At 37.2% G+C, this 20,944-nt stretch overlaps 1 protein-coding gene across 1 annotated transcript in view; it reads left to right on the top strand.

Annotated features, from left to right (window-relative positions):
- Positions 1-12,596, top strand: part of Acsf2 (Acyl-CoA synthetase family member 2) — a 91,279-nt gene extending 78,683 nt beyond the window's left edge. The window contains 2 exon segments of the mRNA XM_067154032.2: positions 3,651-3,761; positions 12,354-12,596. Of these exon segments, the coding sequence (XP_067010133.2) occupies positions 3,651-3,761; positions 12,354-12,482 (240 nt within the window). The 3' untranslated portion in view covers positions 12,483-12,596.
- The last annotated feature ends 8,348 nt before the right edge of the window (positions 12,597-20,944 follow it).

Genomic DNA, 20,944 nt, shown 5'->3' on the forward strand with positions numbered 1-20,944 from the left:
GTAAGAGAAGGGAGAAAACTAGACTTACAGGATTATATAGAGCCTATACAGGAGAAGAAGCATGGGGAGATATCCGTGAGAGGCTTCAGTTGGAAAATAATTATATCGGCAGGACTGACCACAAATATAAAATTAGAAGGAATTTTAGCAGAAGCGATTGGGGTAAATTTTCATTCATTGGGAAGGGTGTGAAGGAGTGGAACAGTTTACCAGGGGTAGTGTTTGATCCTTTTCCAAAATCTGTACAGATATTCAAGAAGAGAATAAACAGCAACAGAGAAAATAAATGAAATGTTAGAGGGCATTCGACCAGTGCAGGTTATTGTATATAAAAAAATGTGTGTGAATAAATTAATTCCATCCCCTGGTCTAAGGAGTTTGGACAGCCAAAGTAGGGGACTGCCTGTAGGGGTGAAGTACAGTGGGGACTTCGAGGGCCCTGGGACCGCTACGGTAGCTGTGAAGGCCCTTCAGGAACTCTGAAAAGTGGTGGCAAAAGGGGCTCTGGTTAAGATGCAGCAGGTCGTTATGCTACTTAGGATCCAGAACGGGTAAAAAAAAAAAAAAAAAGTAAATAAATAAATGCAATGTAAATATTAATGTTATACCAGTTGTATAGTATCATTTGAAGTAATTCCACATACTGTATATCAGTTGACTATATTTGTAAGTAGGACAGGATATATTATAAGTAGAATTTTGTAAACAATATAAATTTATTAAGGATGAGCTGTGTGTTTAATAGAAAACATTGTTAGCGTAAATTGTATAATATTGTATTATAGGAAAAATTTTCTTCTCTTGTTAATTTAATATTTAGTGCTTGACAATAATGTATTTTAGTGTACCATTTGCCACCGAGGTAGACACCTCATTTGCAAATAAAGAGATTTTGATTTGATTTGATCATGTTTTGCATTTCGTGAATTAATGTCACTTTAGAAATAACCTTTTCAATTTGTGCTCCTATCTTTCTGTACATATTTGTTCCCTTCATAACTCAGACTTCCCCAATAACCAAGAAAACTATATCAGAGTGTGTGTTTACTGGCATATTACGGAAGATGTGTGATGACAAATCCTAATCATTTCTACAGTGAGTCTCGCATAAGAGTTGGCTGGCTGTGAGGTAGTCAGAGCTCTCACTCCTGAGCAATTGAATACAATATACTATGATCATCATCATCATCATTATCATCATTGTCATTTTCATTTCCTCTTGTCCAGCTCCTGCCAAGTCAGGATGTTGATGGTATACCATCACTCATTTTTAGTCTGCTGTTATGATAGGATCACCAGTCCCAAAGACATTTTAGAGCTACTGCCAGCAATTATTCAGGCCCTCCTTAAATGGGGAACAGAGCCCCTTGCAGCCGCCCCTAACATGGGAAACAAACGCTGCTGATGAATAGTGTACTCATACTATTCCCTGAGTACTGGGCTGCCTCTTCCATGTTCTCAATCATTCCAAAGTCCATCTTCTTCGCTGTAGATTCCGTTAAAGTCTCCACTTGTAACCCTGAGCTGGGACCCTTACCGGATGCTAATACACACCGGTTCAGTGTCCTTTGGGACTCACACTGGCAGGGGTGCCACTCCCTGCGCAGGGCTGCCTCTGAAGAGGGTTCCTACTCGTACCTGCTACCTGCAATTGAATACAATATATGTGCAACTGAAACCACAAACTTTGTAATGATTCAGCTTCTCATAATGAATTACAGTTACAGTTACAATGAAAATAAATATGTACTTTGTCACAGGAGATGTTGGAAATGTCCTCCTTCTGCATCCACACAACTCTGTCTGCATTTTGGGAAATTTTCTTTCACATGCATCAGTTCAGCTTCTGAAATAGAGTTAATTTCTCTACTGATATTTTCTTTCAGTTCTTCTAATGTGTGGGAGTTTGACCTATACACTTTATTTTCCAAATTCCCCCGTAAATAATAATCGCTTGATATGAGATCCTGGGACCATGAGGGCCATAACCTCTTACTAATTACCCTATCTTTAAAAATTTCCTAAATAGAATTTAAAGGCTCTGTAGCTCTGGAAAGTGGCAGTCTTGCTGGAAATATCTAGACTGACATTCAGTATTGCTCAGTTCAAAAAATGGTGTATCTTTTACCTGTAGTGTTCTACATTAACGGTATCTGCAAAAAGTATTGACCCTATTATCCTGTATGCATTTACCACGCACCACACCCTGATTTTCTCGTAATATAATGAGGTTTCATGAACTAAAGTGGATTTCTCTGAGCTCCAGTACTGGTCGTTTCATGTCAAAACATGGCCATGTAAATGGAACCATGTTTTGTCAGAGAAGATTGTTAAATTTGTAATAATTACCCCACCATTAATATGCCTCAACATCCAGTTACAGAAATGTACCTGACTCTTGTTATCATGTGATGGCAATTTGTGGATAAAAGTAGATTTGTACAGTTTCAATTTTAAGAGTTTGGTAGCTTGCTACGCTGAGCTCATTGAAACTGCTGTTTCCTATGAAAGCCTTCAAAGAGAATTTTTTAGGAGAACTTAATCATTCTCCAACTTTTGACTACTTTCTCCTCAGTAAGCACACACCACTTTTCTCTTTACTTCTTATCGAGAATCAAAATTGTTTGCCTAAATTTATTTACAGGTTTCCACGTGGCTTGTCTCCTTGGAGGATGCACATCTGTGAATTCTTCAAAAATCATCATCAAAGTTCCCTGTAAGATGATGTAATCACATATGAATCACACATAAAAATCCAATGCTGTAAAGTGTACTTATCTTATGACATTATTACTTGTAACATACAGTCCAAACACTTGTAAAATCTAAACACTCAAATCCCTTCCGAACCCGACACAGGTTTGCAAGGTGCATGTATTATCAGCACACTTTATCTTGGCGCATTTGTGTACGGGGGTGAGGAGTAAGGAGGGAGCTGTCCCGGTTACGATAGTGCTACCAACTGAATGAAAATTAAATCTGAATACAATCGAGAATATGATCGATCGATACAAGTTTCTAAACCGTTATTATCTTAAGCCAACAACTATGTCACATACACATTATATACCATTATATAACATTTCTCGATGCAAATCTTGTTCCCAGCATGAATTCTATAGTTTGGCTTTGCTGTGTAAACAACAACAGTACTAGTACGTAAAGTGTACGCCAGATGTCGCACAACGATGCTTAAGCGATTCATAATTTGTGTTTCAAAGGTTGCCAGTACGAATCTTGAAGATTGCCGAGGTTGACCGATTCAGCATTAGGATGTAAATGCACCAAGATAAAATGTGCCGATAATAGTTTCCACTCTGCTGTGGTGCACTGACCAGCTGGCCAGCCAGCCAGCCAACTCATATGTGAGACTCACTGAAGTATGGAAATGCTTTAGGAGTTTTTTTTTTTAATGGGTAAATATTACATATCAAGCCCAGCACTTTTATTTCAAGGAGTTATTAGTGATCAAGAAGATATCTTTCTGTCAGAATAGAGGAATGCTTTTTTTATTCTGTTATGAAAAGGATTTTTAATTACAGAAATGTGTATTTTCAAGCTGATATTCAAGAATGTAAATTCTGTTATTTTAGCAGTGAGAAAGTTATCATTTGAATAATAAATGTCCAATTATTCTTATCATGTTTCAGGTGTTTGGCATACCAGATGCTCGTCTAGGGGAAACTGTTTGTGCTTGCATCCGGGTGAAAGAAGGAGTGACCCTCTCGCCAGATGATGTCAAATCATTCTGTAAAGGAAAGGTGAGTAACTGTGACTTTATTAATAAATTTATTTTATTAATAAATATTATCTCAATAGATCAGTGTTAGAATTTTGTTTTAAAAAACATCTCAGCACCGTCATAAACTTTTTCAAGACTTTATTTCAGATTATTTAAGCACAATGGGCAGTCGTACTGAAGACTCTTAAGAATTTTCTTTTTTGTAATTTCAAGTCAAATTTAGAATATAGGAATTTAAATATTAAATCTTCTGTGTTTAGTAGACAAGAAGAATTTGAAGCCATGAATAATAAATAGTGTATTGAGCTGATTATAAAATGGACTCATATATAAGACAACCCTGAATTGTATGGTGTCATACATCAACTGACCAAGTGCCAAAATGGATTTTTTTTAAAGATTATTGTACCATCTGGTAGCTAAAGGTGTAAACTTTACATAGGTTATTATTCAGACTTTTATTCTCGATATGACTTCGCGGGAAATGAATTTTGACCTAAAGCCAACCTCTCAATCATTAAATTGAAGTTTTGCATCAAGTGACCAACCACCATTTCTGAGTCTGAATTACGCATCTAATGACCACACGACAAGCGTGCAGTCGCTTGGTCGTGTGATGCTAAATGTAGATTCCCACACAGGTTTTCTTCCCTGCGGCATACGCCCAAAACCTAAAATCTTCCGATATGGAAAAATCGAAGTTGGATGAAAAAGTGGAAACATTTCGTTTTGACCTTGAAAAAAACACTGCCATTGTCCACTATTTCCACAAATGTGTGCCAGTTGTGGTTATATAACTTAGGGATTCATATTGGGAAAGATAATAAAGGTCATTTTTATGTCTGATTGGAAGGAAAAGCAGGACGAGGGGGTCAGGAGGTTGGATCCTGCTTGTACAAGCATCTCATGGAAAACATGCACAACGCCAAAGAAGTCATATTATGGTCATATTCTTGCGGAGGCCAGAATCGTAATATAAAGTTTGTTCTACTTCTGAAAACAGTTTTGGAACGACACCCTACCATTGAAAAGATTACACAAATATTTTTATTTCCAGGCCATAGCTTCCTCCCTAACGACAGCGACTTTGGAGATGTAGAACATGCCTTCAAATTTCAGCAGCGCCTCTATACCACCGAAGACTACATAAATGAATGTAATGAAGATGTGCCGAAAGAAGAACCTGCTTGTTGTGGACAGAATGACCGAACCGGATTTTCATAGTACAGTTCATCTGGAGAAGCGCATTGTAAATGGAAAGCAGGCACAAACAATGAGAAGGTAAACTGGCTGCATGTGAGAGAAATAGACTTGAAGAAAGATAAACTTTTTAGCATTTTCTTCAAAATGCATGTTGATGCAGAACGCACTGTTCAAGTGAACATTAAGAAATCTACAGTTGGTCGCAGCTTCAGAATGAAAATGGATCAGCTCTACATGGTCTGCTCACTGTTATGGCCCAACGGAAAACCAGTTTCAGAAGCGAAACTGAACGACCTGCTCTCTCTCATGGAGCTAATTCCCAATGATGCTAAGCCTTTCTATAGGGGCTTGTTTAGTTATTCTGGAATAGACAATGATATAGATGGGTTTTAATATGGAAATATGGATTTTGAACTCAAAAATTCTTAAAATCCTGCGTTATATTACACTTTGAGAAACTGTGTGTTTTTGATGCCTTAATACTATGATCTAGCAGTGTAATATCTATACTGCTGTATATTCTAAAATTCATGTTTTTTCTATGTCATGTTGTATGCTGTTATGTATAATTTAATCCTGTACTTAAATAAGCAATAAAATTAGTTAACAAGTACCATATTTTACACTGCATTGAATGTTTAAAAGTCAAATCTATCACTAAATGACAATTTTATTTGTTGGTCAAGTGATGCAAAACAAAAACTAATGTAACCGCAATAAAGCATCAAGTGACCAAGCACCATTATATCAGATTACGATGATATACTTCAAATATCCCTAAACTGAATACATTAAGAAGAAAATGTATGTTTTTATCTTCATTTTGGTATATAATACCCCACATTTCAAAGGAAATATGAATTAATACAAAGGATTTTGCGTTTGTGTCAATATCTCAAAATCTACTTTTGGCGCTTGGTCAAGTGTTGCATAACACCATCCAATTGTGAAGTTATTTGACATCCAGAAGGCCCATGACAGCATACAAAGAGAGCTTATTTGGGAGTGCGTGAGAAAGTTCAAAGTTCAAGACAGTCTAATTTCAAAAGTTAAGGTGCTTTATGAGAAAACCAGAAGCTATGTACAAGTTGGTTCTGGACTATCAGACTGGTTTGAGACAAAAAGGGGAGTACAACAAGAAAAAGGGCAACAAGACTTAAAAGCATTTGCATTTGCAGATGATATAGTAATTTGGGGTAACTCAGAGAAAGATGTGGAAGAGAGACTGCAGGGGTGGAGTCAGGAGTTTGAGAGATATGGATTAAACATCAACAAGGCTAAAACGGTGGTGTTGAAGCTACAGAAGGTTGGCAATCAGCCAGAAATCATGCTAAATGACACTATGCTGGACAGTGTCACAGAATTTAAGTACTTGGGTAGTATAATGTCCAAGGACAACTTAGCTAAATATGAAGTAAACAGTTGAATCAGCAAAGCAGTACATTTTTACCTCCAAGTAAGACAGCTACTATGGGATAAACAAGTACCACTCTAAACCAAGATGACACAGTATAAATCATACTACACCCTTATCCTCACATACAGCCTGGAAACCGCTACATTAACAAGAAAGGACAACTTGAAACGCCAAGCAGCAGAAATGAAGTTCCTACACACAATGATCCAAAAGACCAGGAAGGATAAAATCAGGAATGAAAAAGTCAGAGAAGACGTAGGACTAGAAGACTCCTTACTCCAGAAGATCCAAAAGGCAAGACTGAAGTGGTTTGGTCATGTGAAAAGAATGAGTGCCAACAGGTCTGCAAGAAAGGAGTATGAAAAAGAAATAAGGGGAAAGAGACCAGTGGGAAGACCTAGAGAAAAATGGACAGACTTAATGAAGAAGGATGTAGAGGAGAGAGGTCAGGATTGGGAGCGGATTGTGAATGAAGAATGGTTCGTGGACCGAACAAAATGGAAGGGGCTCGTATACCACACCTGGGAAACTGGAGTTGGTCGATGATGATGATGATGATGATGATGATGATGATTTGCAAAAAATATTAAATTAATGTAATTACAATATTTTCTCTCTCATATAACTAAAATAATGTAATAAGCACTAAAATAGATTCAAGAACAAAAGTTTTTAATATAAAATATTGTGTCTATTTTATTAATTAATGTTGATAGGTGATCAAATTTATTGACGTAATCTGCACAGTAGTAATGACATCATAAATACAGTCCCGAACCCTGCATAATTTGTTTACACAAACCTACGCTTCCCTTAAATGCAGTTACCAGACCTTTTAACTCATGTGACACCTCCAGTGACTTCACAACTTATTAGATAACCCTGGTTTCATTTCTCCTCCATGAATCCAGTAACAAGCCTTTCAGTTTTGTTAAATGTTCCTGTCTTTGACCCTGTTTCTATTTATGTGTCAGTGTTTGTAGGCTGGAAGGAATTTTATTTAATGAGACATTTGTACATTAAATAAAGCAAAAATAATATGCACAAAGCGGTGTGAAGTATTGCATGACTAGACACTATGAAAGTTATCATTTAATATCAAAGTACAAAGTCGTCCTCAGGTTTGCAACGCAGATGAATGGATCATGAGCCATAATCTTCCGAAAGAGGATCCAGCTTTCAGTGGCTGCATGTGGTTGAATTAAATAGTATACCAGGGAACTGGTTGATCACCAGTTATTGGATGTATCTATCACCTTTTTTTTTTTTTTTTTTTAATGATGTAGTCTAACAACCAATAGCAACACTATCACCTTTGATGTTATACCATACATAATTCTGTCATAACTTACGGTTTCAAAACACTTAATTTCTCCCAAAATGCATGACCATCTACAGCACCGCACTACGATAAAGATAACTATATTGGTATTATAAATTTACTCATTCGGAACAAATATTTCAGGTTCCCTATGGGAATCAACATCTTTATCATCTGGTGGCCAGGCAGGCATAGGGTTGTCATAAGGTTCAGGATGAAATTCAGGACACCAACATAGACAAGTTCCAACCGCAGGCACAGACTCCACAGGACCACTTGCCCCCATGCATATAGTAGTACGGGACACAATCGTGTTTTTGCTTCCGTAGCAATATTTGATATATTCATCCTTGTCCCAGTGCTCAAGACCAAAAGTTGGCACCTTTGGTTCCAACGAGTATATTTGGGTAATTGCATGTGAACTGCCCCATCCATTACCAAAAGACAGCTTTGTTATAGGCTGTTAATGTTAAAAACCAAATAGAGAAATAATAAGAAATTATACTTTAACTAAAATACCTACTTTTCTTTTTTTGCTATGGGCTTTACATCGCACCAACACAGATAGGTCTTAAGCAAATACCTACTTTACAGACAACTCCAAAATGATAAAATATTCAACTTTATTTACATAGATTTTTAAGTAAGAGATGGGACATTCCCTTTCATAAATATTTGAGAACATTTTAAAATTATTTGCTCTGATTTTTAAAATTCAGGACATTTAGGGATTTTAAAAAATTCAGTCAAGACATCGGGACACATACTCAAATTCAGGACAATCCCGCTTTTTTCAGGACATATGGCAACCCTAGGCAGGCATCAATTTTGGAAATACCGGGCGAGTTGGCCATGCGCGTAGAGGCGTGCGGCTGTGAGCTTGCATCCGGGAGATAGTAGGTTCGAATCCCACTATCGGCAGCCCTGAAGATGGTTTTCCGTGGTTTCCCATTTTCACACCAGACAAATGCTGGGGCTGTACCTTAATTAAGGCCACGGCCGCTTCCTTCCAACTCCTAGGCCTTTCCTATCCCATCGTCGCCGTAAGACCTATCTGTTTACATATAATTATAAAATATTTGTTTAATGTCAACCTAGTCAATACTTACAATTACCACTATTGTGGTTAAATGATTATAAATAATTGAAAAATCGTGAACATGTTTTGCCCTTCTTAACGGGCATCATCAGCACTATGAACAACTTTAAAAATAATAGTTACATTTAAGATTGTCTTACAATAATCAATCATATAAGATTGGAATAAAATGTGACATTAAAAGTTGTTTTTGATACCATTGTTAAAAAGTTATAAGTAAATCTTATAAACAACTAGTTAAAACAATTGTAGGTAAATCTCATAATCTAGTCTAAAAATTATATATGTTAATGTTGGTAGAAAGATTGTCAAACAGCATTCGTCTGAAATTGAAATGGATCCATTTTCTTTAACATTTGGTGAAGGTCCATATTAAGCTGTATTCATCAGCATGTAGAAATTCAGAAATAAAATATATACAAAACAAGGGTTCTAATTAATCATGTAGTAGAAGATTAGGTCAGGGATGATCATGGTAATTCTTCTTGAGTTAAATTGGTAATAATAATAATAATAATAATAATCGTATGGCCTCAGCTACCGTGTGCAGACATTTCAATTTGATGCCATCTGGCTGTCTGCTCGTCAATTTCGACGTTCCGTTTTACTCTAGGCCACCACTAGATGGCAGACCGAGTAAACCGAAACTCTCTTGGCGTCTATGGCTGAGACTTTTAGTGAATTTTGTCGGGTAAACACCAAATGTGTCACCAGAGATCTTTTACATGCCGACATCGTACGACATGGAGTGTCGAATGGACTTTTTTCCGCCCTTCAAAAATCCGACTACCTCTGCCAGGTAACCAGTCGAATAAGAATACGTTGAATTAAAAAATACACGTCGTAAATTCACGACGATGCACTGGATTGAAGATATTATCAGTATAGTTGTAGTATATTTTCAGTGATTAGAATGTTGGATAGACTGTAAAGAAAAATATAAAAATGCATTTAAAGTGTATGTACAAAAATAACAGTTGTGGTTGTATACGGTTATGGGTTACGTAAAAATGCGTACTTACTCGAATGCCGTAGAGTGTCTAACTTGTTCTGTTGCTAGCGGTAATCTGACTGGCGTTTCTACTACGTGTATTGTATGGGTGTGGCGGAGGGAGGGGGACGAGTTGAGGGAGGGAAGAACTGGGCGGATTGGTACATACTGGTGTCGATATGGGAGGGGGATTATTCGGAGGGGGAATTATAGGTATGGTATCTAGGGGCGTGTTTGAAGTTGTTGTATTGGTAATTTTTAAAATATGCAGGATTCTCTTTTGATTTGGGATAACTGTTTTCAACAACTTAGGTATTAATGTGTACAAAGGACTCTTAATTTCCGTGTTATCATTAAGGTTATAATACTTATTAAACGTTTTGTCCAAATAAATATAGATATTTTCAAATTCGTTCAGCAGTTTTCCCTTGTTAGTATTCTTTATTATTGTTAGATCTTTTTCTATTGTGGTAAAATGGTGGCCTGTTTCTTTCATGTGTGTACTCATAGCAGAATATTTGTTATGTTTTTTGGCATTGAAATGTTCCAAATACCTTGTAATAAAACTTCGCCCAGTTTGACCAACATATGAATAACCACACTGTGAACAAGTCAACCTATAAACTCCTGAATTCTGATATTTGCTGTTATTATTATTATTATTTATTTTATTATAATTTAAAAATATTTTCTGCATAGTATTGGTTGTTCTGTAAGCTATGTTTACATTATGTTTGTTGAAATTATTGGTAATTTGGTGGATCATTGGGCTATTATAAGTGAAAACGGCATATTTATTTTTGCTAGGTTTATCCGGTTTGAGGTTAGTGGACAGTTTGTTTTTTATCTTATATATCAGACAGTTTATCATTTCAATTTTGTATCCATTAGTTACCGCAAGGTTTCTTATGTAATTCAATTCAGTTCTCAAATTTTTGGGAGACCTATCTGTGTCGTTGCGAAGTAAAGCCCCTAGCAACAAAAAAATCAATTTGGAAATGAAGCGAAGTCTCTCATAGTGCATTGGCACTGCTTGTGACTCCAAGTAGCCTATGCAGTGGCCTCCACGGTATGCAGTAGCCATGTGTCTTGGTAGGTGTGCTATTTACCAACTGAAGAGCCCAACTTAGCAGACTGGGGCAAAACGCTGGCAACCAGGAATGAGTTGGCTGGAAAATGTATAATGTCCAACAATGGACCAAGTATACTGGTATTAAAGATAACTACGTTAAAAATACATCATGTAGCTAGCAACTTCCAAAGCCAGCATCATTTATTGCAGAGATAACTGTGTTATCTAATGTATCGTCTAGCCAGGGTGAATGGAATAATATCGTCCCTACTCTGGCAAACTAATGAATCTGCAAATTGTCAAAAGGTTAGGAGAGCTGAAAGAAGTTGTGATTACTCATGTCAGATCAATGTTTATATTTAATGACTGGTTTTATGTGTTAGGCATACAGAACGAATTTCAGATGTGAGACTTTGACCGAGGGTAGACAATATATAAATAATAAAATATAGACCAAAACTTAAGAACTACAGATTCCCTAGTTTGTCACTTTCGCTAGTTTGCCAGAGTGGGGATGATATGTTACATTCATTTTAGTAAAAATGTGTACCGGGCTCGATAGTTGCAGTCACTTAAGTGCGACCAGTATTTGGGAGATAGTGGATTCGAACCCCACTGTCAGTAGCCCTGAAAATGATTTTCCGTGGTTTCCCATTCATTTTAGTAAAAATGTGTACCCGATAGTTGCAGTCACTTAAGTGTGACCAGTATTTGGGAGATAGTGGATTCGAACCCCACTGTCAGTAGCCCTGAAAATGAATTTCCGTGGTTTCCCATTTTCACACCAGGAAAATGCTGGGGCTGTACCTTAATTAAGGCCATGGCCACTTCCTTCCCAGTCCTAGCCCTTCCCTGTCCCATCGTCGCCATAAGACCTATATGTGTCGGTGCGACGTAAAGCCAAGAGCAAAAAAAAAAAAAAAAGTAAAAATTGTTACATTTAGATGAAGCCTTAAACTTTTCTTTATCTTGACCTATCTTTTGGACTAGACTAACGATTGATTGAATGAGTGGCTAATTTTCTAGAAAATGGAACTCAGAAAATTAGAGCATTTGAAGCATTATCCAATTCTCTAGTGACTAAGAACGGGGGGGGGGGGGGGGGGAGTCTACAAGGCAGTATTTTTGGACTTTTACATTTTCTTATACACAGTATATAAATGATAAAGAGTATATAAGTGGAATCAGATGGAGTAATAAATTATTGTGAGCAGTGTTGCGAGATGAACAGCAGACAATGTTATGATGGTAAACAGGGTGAAAAGTCGGGCTGTAAGTTTCACCAAGAGGAAAAGTTCTCAGTTCTTGTGCTGATGGTGTAAAAGTACCTCATGGGGATTACCTGTCCCCCATCTGTAATTTTTTTCATCCTAAGTAGAACTATTTGAACAATATTCTGTTGTATTAATGATGGAGAATTACTTCCTTTCAAAAGATGCTTCTCAAATTGTGTAACTATTATTTTACTCTACTGTAGAATCATGAAACAATTATTTCTTTGTTTACAGATTGCTCACTTCAAGATCCCCCATCTAATTCGCACAGTCAGTGAATTTCCCAAGACTGTATCAGGGAAGATCCAGAAATTTATGCTGAAGGAAATGCTGGTGAAAGAAGAAGGAAAAAAAGCAAAATGATTCAACTTAAATAGTGAAATCTGAAACATTGGTATCTTCAAAATATTCACATCAGTGAACTTAAGAAAGTGTTGAATATGATATGACTGGAACAAGCTCTAAACTGTGATCCAATTTCCTTTGTTTTATCATTCAGATGATGGTTTACTAACCAAACATCGTACATGTTGCAGTAAAACTAACATTCAGTATAAATGTAATTTCCAAGCTAACAGTGCAGAAAATGGCATAGTTGTTTCATGAATTCTGTATATGAGGATGTACATTAGCTCCAGTTCAGAAACCTTGTTTCAGTTCTTTCCTGAAGTGCTCTGTAATGTTTCTATGTGCAGTTACTTAAGTGCGGCCAGCATTCAGTATTCGGGAGATAGTCGGTTTGAATCCCACTATCGGCAGCCCTGAACATGATTATGAATTGCAGTGCTTTGTAAATCAGATCTGCAGATATACTGTACTGCGACTTTGCTACCAGTATTAAAGCATGGAGTAAATGATGCAAAGGTTTGTAAAAATTTGAAAGGAAAAAAAAAAATTATATGGGGAACATACTTCTAGAGGATTTTTTTGTCTAGTAACTTGTCACTCCACTATTCCTATTCTTCCCTATTTGTACAGTCTTCCTTGTGCCCCCAGATCAGACTTTTCCCTTGTAGGTTAGAATTTGCACATCTTTAATGATTACCTCACAGGCTGATGTTCTGCTATAGTTGTGGAGTCAGGGATTTCAGAGTATCATACAGTAAATGGTTGTTTAAATAACAGTTCAGTCTCCATTACTGACCTGACTACATTGCTGAGAAAAACATTTCAAAGCCAATTTGGTGCTTATGGCACAAGATCTGGTGTTTTAAAATCTCATGTGGTGTACCATAATGTAAAGTTATTGCAATGCCTAAAATATAGTGATTTTTAAAAATGAAATCTGCTTCATCCGTTGCTTTAACTGAAATTGCATGCAATCAGCTGCTACAGACTTTGCTGGTCTTGACTTCCTGATAGTAAGCAAACATTAAATTAAATAGAAGTTAAATGTGCTCCCATTATGTATACAGTTTTGGCACCACATTTTAAGTAAATGATACTGAACTATTAAAGTGATCAGATATATAAAGCATGTTTCTTGATGGAAGTAATGATTTTCAGTGACAGAATTATCATGAATTTTTATTTGGCTGAAAGGTCAGCGTAGTGGCATCTGGTTCAGCTGGTCTTGGGTTTGATTCCCAGCCAAGTCGGGAATTTTAATCTTAAATACTGTCCTCCACAACAATAGAACAGAGTTTTTTTTATACATGACAGATGCCCTCCACCCTTGTTGGACAGTCTACCTTACAAGAATTGTACCTCAGAGTCCTGCACAGCGGCCCAGCCATCTGCTTCGGAAATAGACGGGAATGGATTTTAGAAGGCTCGAACATAAGAAGCCTGTGACATCATCGCACGGGTCGGGCTGGGCAACGCTATGTTGTTTGCATGTGGTGAGCCAAGGACAGCACTGTGGTAGTTCTATGGGCTGACTACTTCGATGTGTACAGTGTACTGCGTGTCAGTGGAGTGCGTTGCATTATGGTCGAGTGGAGATGATCATGTTTGCTGCGGTTTTCTATTTAACCTCCCCGTCTGTCCTGTTTTCGGAAATGAATGCAGTCTGTAGCTTCAAAAGGGAAGAAAACTTGGCAACAAAATGTGAAGTAAAGGAAAAACTAGAAGACTTCTGAACCGGATCCGAACATCAAAAGTCGTATTTGGTTGGTATTCAAGCCTGTAGTTGACAGTGATGGGAAAGACGTCCATTTTGTGTACTGAACGATCTGGACAAGGCATGTATGAATGACAAACATTCCAATCTTCCACTCCACGACTATGCCATGATCTGTCAAAGTAATGAAAGAAGTTTGCTACGTGGGCTGACGTTGAAGATAGTCATGTTCCAACAGATGAGCTGGCAAGAGTTTTAAACCAAAATTGTGCAGTGGAAGAATATATAGCATCCTAGTGGAGGATAAATGAACAAAAGAATCCAAAACTTTAGCAGTTCACCAAGAAAGTATTATGTATGCAAGTGACAAGTTCAGCTTCAGAGAGAAATCTGTTCAGTGGGCTTCATTCTCAATGAATGGTGATCTTTTCTGCACCCATACAATGTTGATGCTTTTCTTTTTATTCACAGTATTTCCACCACCATTAACCGATGACCAATATATGACGTACATCAACTAAGTAAAAACCGTGTTTTTAACAGTGTTCAGGTTTTTCATATTGTTTTAGTTTGTATTTTAGTTCATTTTGAGTTAAACATGAAAGAGACCCCTTGAATATGCATTCCCTGTGGGTGGGGGTGGTCGAATAATACCCACGGTGTCCCCTGCATGTTGTAAGAGGCGACTAAATGGAGCACCATTGACTCTTAATGTGGGAGTGTAGATTGGCGACCATAGGGCCCATAGCTGAGTCCTGGCATTGGCTCCATTTACCTGTACCAGGCTCGTCACTTTCATATATCCTATCCGACCTCCCCCGGTCAACTCTTCTTATTTTCCATTCCCGATGGTATTAGGGCAACCGAGGCTTATGCAGTCTTTTTTTCACACCTTTCGTGGCCCTTGTCTTTCTTTGGCCGATGTCTTCATTTCTCGAAGTGTCGGATCCCATCCATTTTTTCTCTCTGATTAGCATTAATAGAGGATGGTTGCCCAGTTGTACTCCTTTTAAAACAATAAGCACCACCACCACCACCACCACCACCACCACCTTCAATATGCTTTGTGTTATTTAGATTCATTTTCAGTTAACTTGATGCCAATTGCATGCAAATATTAGAGTTTCTAATGAAGTTTCCATTTGTGTTTTATTATCATCTTTATTATTATTATTATTATTATTATTATTATTAATCATCTCGTGGCACAGACCAGAGAGAAGTGTAGCTTCCACTGAAGTGCCAGTCTCAACCATAGTTGTGACAATATGGAAGCTGCTAGGGTATGGGTGGTGCTGGGGAATGACATTCCGAGCACAACCAGTGTGTCTGAAGGTTATGAAAGGTGTTGCTCATAGGGTTTGTCATGCTACAATAGCACTTTCTGGCCCAGTGAGGAAAGCAATGACAAACTAGCTAACTTCTCATCTTGTCTAGTATGCCTCATTTTGGTGCTGCCATTGGTTTTTGTGGTTTTCCTATAACTATTTTAGGATCCAACCAATAATTTTATTATTATTATTCTGCGGTATTCTGTGGAACACAGAGGTGAAAGAAGGTGCGGGCCTGAATGGGCCTATCTACAATAGTCAAAGATTAATTTCAAATCGAAACAGACTTTCAACGTATTAGGTCGTGTTACGTACATGTAGTTAGTACGTGTTGAAGAGATGGTAAGTACAGAACAAAAATGGCCAACCGGATCCACATGTACGTAACACGACCTAATACGTTGAAAGTCTGTTTCGATTACAATGCGGTCGTGAAAATTCAATATTCATTAATTTAAAACTTTAAAATAAAGGTTATATTTCTTTTCAGATCTCAAACTTAACAAACAACAAGAGAAGAAACAACAGATTTCAGGTACAGAGTAGAAAAAGAGAAAACCTAGAAAAGGTTCATTACAAATTTAGCTCCCTATTTATAGAAGTCGCTACATCACTAATCTAGCATTCAGACAAATGGACCAGGAGATGAATCTCCCAATTTCCTTTACAGGATATTCAAAACACAATTTTCAAGAGCACTTTGCTCCAACGGTTACAAATTACGGCCTTCCAAAGGCACCACGCAATATTACACAAATATCTATTACATTACAAGAAAAGAGCCACAGTGCTCTACAATTCTACCCAGGAGACTACGTTCCCAACCCTTACAGCCTGATTAAGGCAACCTTTAAGTTTACATTAGAGATTAGAGCTTCTTTGCTCAATAAAATTACATTTCTAGGCCTCTCTAGGCACAACCTACAATTTATAACACCATATCATTTGCATTTTCAGTTTACAGAGGGGTATAGAGTACCCATTCTACCGGGCCTTCATGGAAAATAACAGGCTCAATTACTGGTCCAAAAATCAAAATGTATGGAGGCAAACACTTGTGCTCCTTGAAATCGGAAATTAAACCCCTACTTGGGCTTGTGGCCCAATGATGCAAACAACTGAGGTGACTAGATGGACAAGTTAATTTACAATTTACAAGAGAAAAACAGTTTCAAAATCGTAGTCACCTCAAGAATAATTGAAGGAGAATTTGAGAGGGTAATGCACACTCTATCCCCAATTTACAGTTTAAGTCCTTAGGACTTATATGAAATTTTACATGAGAAGGAAGGAAGTTTACATTTTAGTAAATTGACTGTTACATAGTTAAAGATGGGAACCTTCCCCTCGAGTTCAGCTTGCAGAGATAACTACTGAGATAGAAAACTTGTGGCCATTATCTGGGCTGGTTTTCTGCCTGCCGAAGAATGAGGACCCCCCGCCTCCTCTCTTAACACACACACTCAGTAATATGATGATCAATAAGACAAGTTAGCTCGAAAAGGTATCAGTTTTTTACCCGAGAGGAAGGTTTGAGAAGGCTTGGGTCTAAATCCAGACACACCCTCTTAATTTATTGGACAGACAAAAAGTTACAAGAAGCCTATGATTGGCTGAAAATTAAATACACAAAAATTATGATTGGCCAGACTCCCAAGCTGGCAGGATGAGTAAGAAATGTGGCAAACCTTGAAGTATCAAAAATAAGGAAAGTCAATTCAGTTCAAAAAAACCTATAAACACAAAATTTCTTTAAATTTCTAGTTATTCCACTTTGCACCAGAGTGCATGACATCAGTTCTTTAATAGAGGCATCTATGGAGAAAAGACCAAACATTTTGAAATAGTTGTTGCAACCAGTGATACACCAAAAAAACAGAAGAAATCCAGTCAGTTTAGGAAACTTTAAAACAACGCATTACTCTACCACTTTAGTAGTGACATCTTTTGATCAACGTCCCAACTTCTTGTACTAGATGTTTCAATTTTTGTATGTTAGATAGCATTCTTCAAGGTACTTCATTTAAATGCACAGGTTTGAGGTATACCTCCCAGTACAATTATTATTATTATAATTTTTTTTTTTACAAGCGAATGGACCACTAAGGATCACGCTACAACTTCATTTCTTTATCTTCATGCGGAGTTTTCTCTGTGTCCAATACTCCTCCATGCGTTCGCTGGCCTGCTTCTGTTGTTCATCTGTCCAGGTTCTTCCGGTCTTCTTAGCTCTTCCTGCGGCTTGAACACCTTCCAAATTCTTTTGTTTTCGTATAATCCCAATAGGAGGGGTGAAAAGGGGTGAAAAATGGGTTGAATGCCTTTAATGAGGTTACTTATATCTCAGAAACTGAAGATATTACAGACCTGAAAATTGGTGTTTAGGATCTCCTTCAAAAATAAAGAAACAAGTACCTTTATGTTTTTGGAAAATCCAATTAATGGGGGGTGTGTGTGAAAAGGGGTGAATTTTTAAAATCAGTGTATCTACATCTCAAAACTTTTAGTGTTTATAGATGTAAATTTTGGTATTTAGAATCTCCTTTAAAAATAAAGAAACGCGTATTTTTTTGTTTTCGGAAAATCCCCATAGAAAGGGTGGAAAAGTGTGGAAAAGTGGTTGAATGCCTTTAATGAGGCTACTTATATTTCAGAACCTGAAGATATTACAGACCTGAAAATTGGTATTTGGGATCTACTTTAAAAATAAAGAAACATGTATTTTTTCGTTTTTGAAAAATCCAAATAATGGGGGGTAAAGAGGGAGGTGAATTTTTAAAATGAGTGTGTCTGTATCTTAAAACTTTAAAAGTTTACAGATATAAAAATTGGTATTTAGAATCACCTTTAAAAATAAAGGAACATATATTTTTTGTTTTCTGTAAATTGCAATAGGAGGGGTGAAAAGGGGTGTAAAATGGGTTGAATGCCTTTAATGAGGTTACTTATATATCAGAAACTGAAGATATTACAGAATTGAAAATTTGTATATGGGATTTCCTTTAAAAATAAAGAAACACGTATTTTTGGTTTTTGGAAAATCCAATTAATGGCGGTTAAACAGGAGTGACAAATTGGGGTGAATTTTTTGAAAGACTATATCTACAGAATATCTGAGAAACGTAAAATATTACAGAGGAAAAAAGAAGGTATTTGGAATCTCCTGTAAATGTAAAGAAACATAGGTGATTTGTTTTTGGAAACTCCACTTAAGGGGAACTAAGAAGGGGTGAAATTTTAAAATGAGAATTTCTACAGTATATCTCAAAAAACTTCACATGTTACAGAAGTGAACAATGGTATTTTTTATTTCTATTAAAAAATCAAGAAACATGTATTTTTAAGTTTTCGGAAATACCACTTGGGTGGTGGTGGTGGTGGTGGTGGGTGGGGGGGCTTAAAGTGACTGAAAATGGTGTTGAATTCTTTTAATTAGGCTACTGATATCTCAAAAATGAAGATGTTACAGACGTGAAATGTGATATTTGGAATCTGCTTTAAAAGTAAAGAAACACCTATTCTCGGAAAATCCAATGAAGACGGGGGTTAGGTGAAAGAATTAAAAAATTAATTGACTTAATTTTATGAGAATACTTACATCCAATAAAAACTAAAGTTGTTACAGACGTGAAAATTGGTATTTGGATCTCCTTTAAAAACAAAGAAAAACGCGTTTTGGGTGGGAAGTCATCTTAGGGGGGCGGGAGTGAAAAGGAGTGGAATTCCTTTCACGAGGACACATAAATCATAAACTGAAGAAGTTAGAGTCATGATAATTGGTATTTAAAAGATCCTTTACTATTAAAGAAACAAGTTTTTTCGGAAAATTCACTAAGTGGCGGGGAGGGGTTGAGGAGTGTGAAAGGAAGTGCAAAAAAGTTAATTATTTTTATGGGGATACTTATATCTCAAAACTGAAGGTAACAGACGTGAACATTGGTGTTTGGAATCTCCTTTAAACATAAAGAAACACGCCTTCTTTTAATTTTTTTTGGGGGGGGGGGGTAAATAAATTTAATGGCGGTGGGATATAAAAGGAGGTGAAACCAATTGATTTTACTGTTGATAATGTACTTATAAGGAGCCTCCGTTGCTCAGGCTGCAGCACGCCGGCCTCTCACAGCTGGGTTCTGTGCTTCAAATCCCGGTCACTCCACGTGACATTTGTGCTGGACAAAAACGGAGGCAGGACAGGTTTTTCTCCGGATACTCCGGTTTCCCCTGTCATCATTCATTCCAGCAACACTGTCCAATATAATTTCATTTCATTTGTCATCCATTAATCATTGCCCCAGAGGAGTGCGACAGGTTTCGGCTGCCGGCACAATTCCTATTGTCGCCGCCAGATGGGGGCTTTATTCATTCCATTCCTGACCCTGTCGAATGACTGGAAACGGGCTGTAGATTTTCCATGTACTTATTCTGATTATAAACCGATCATTTTTAATCTTTCCTGGGTTCGTTTTCAAGAGCCATCTTTCCCTTCGGAGAACGTTCTTAGATTACAGTACCTTCTCCTGGCATATAAATAAAAATTTAAACACATTTGAAATAAACGATTGGAATGAGATTGACCGTCCAGTTTTTAACCTCTATAATAAGGTCAATAATGCACGGAAGTATGTCATTCGTATGGCCAGAAATCCCCCACACTTGCCTACACGCGACAATGGTGCTGGTCACATTCTCAACAATGACAATGGCAGCAGATGTAATTTACCGCCAAGTAGCGGTCTTGCATCTTGCTGTGGGGTCCAGAACATCTATAATAATAATAATAATAATAATAATAATAATAATAATAATAATAATAATAATAATAATAATAATAACAATAATAATAATGTTCTGAACCATCGTCAAATGTGTGGACCACGCTGGAAACGGGTCCTGGACGGGTAATGACTAAGAATGTAGTCCGGCTGCGGGTTCAGTACCGCCAAGGCACCCAAGACGACACCACGCCGGATTTTCTGAGATTTAATCCATATTAAAAATGCTTATAGGAAAAGATGGCAAAGATTTAGGGACCCAACTGACCGGGTGGAATACCTGGACCTAGCCCAGCAAGTATGAAATCGATTGCTGGAAAGAAAGATTGGAAGATGGGAGGAAACTTGCTGTAATCTATTAGAAAACGAGTCAGATTGCTAATTTCGGCGGATTATATATAAAACAATAAGCATTCAACTATAAATTCCTGTATAATACCGTAGCGAAGCACGGGTATCTTGCTAGTCATCCTATATTATTTGAGTAAAATGTAATTCATACTCATATATCAAATCACTGGTAATTTCGTTTCACCAGTAATGCCAATACCTTTCAATGCCCTGGGTAGGGTCCCGCCGCTTCCCACTTCCGTTCCTTTAGTTTTCATGTTTCCTAAACTGATACATCAGGAGGTAAGGAAAATTAAATCAAAGCTACAT

This window comes from Anabrus simplex, chromosome 9, assembly GCF_040414725.1.
Source record: "Anabrus simplex isolate iqAnaSimp1 chromosome 9, ASM4041472v1, whole genome shotgun sequence".
Lineage (NCBI taxonomy): Eukaryota > Metazoa > Arthropoda > Insecta > Orthoptera > Tettigoniidae > Anabrus > Anabrus simplex.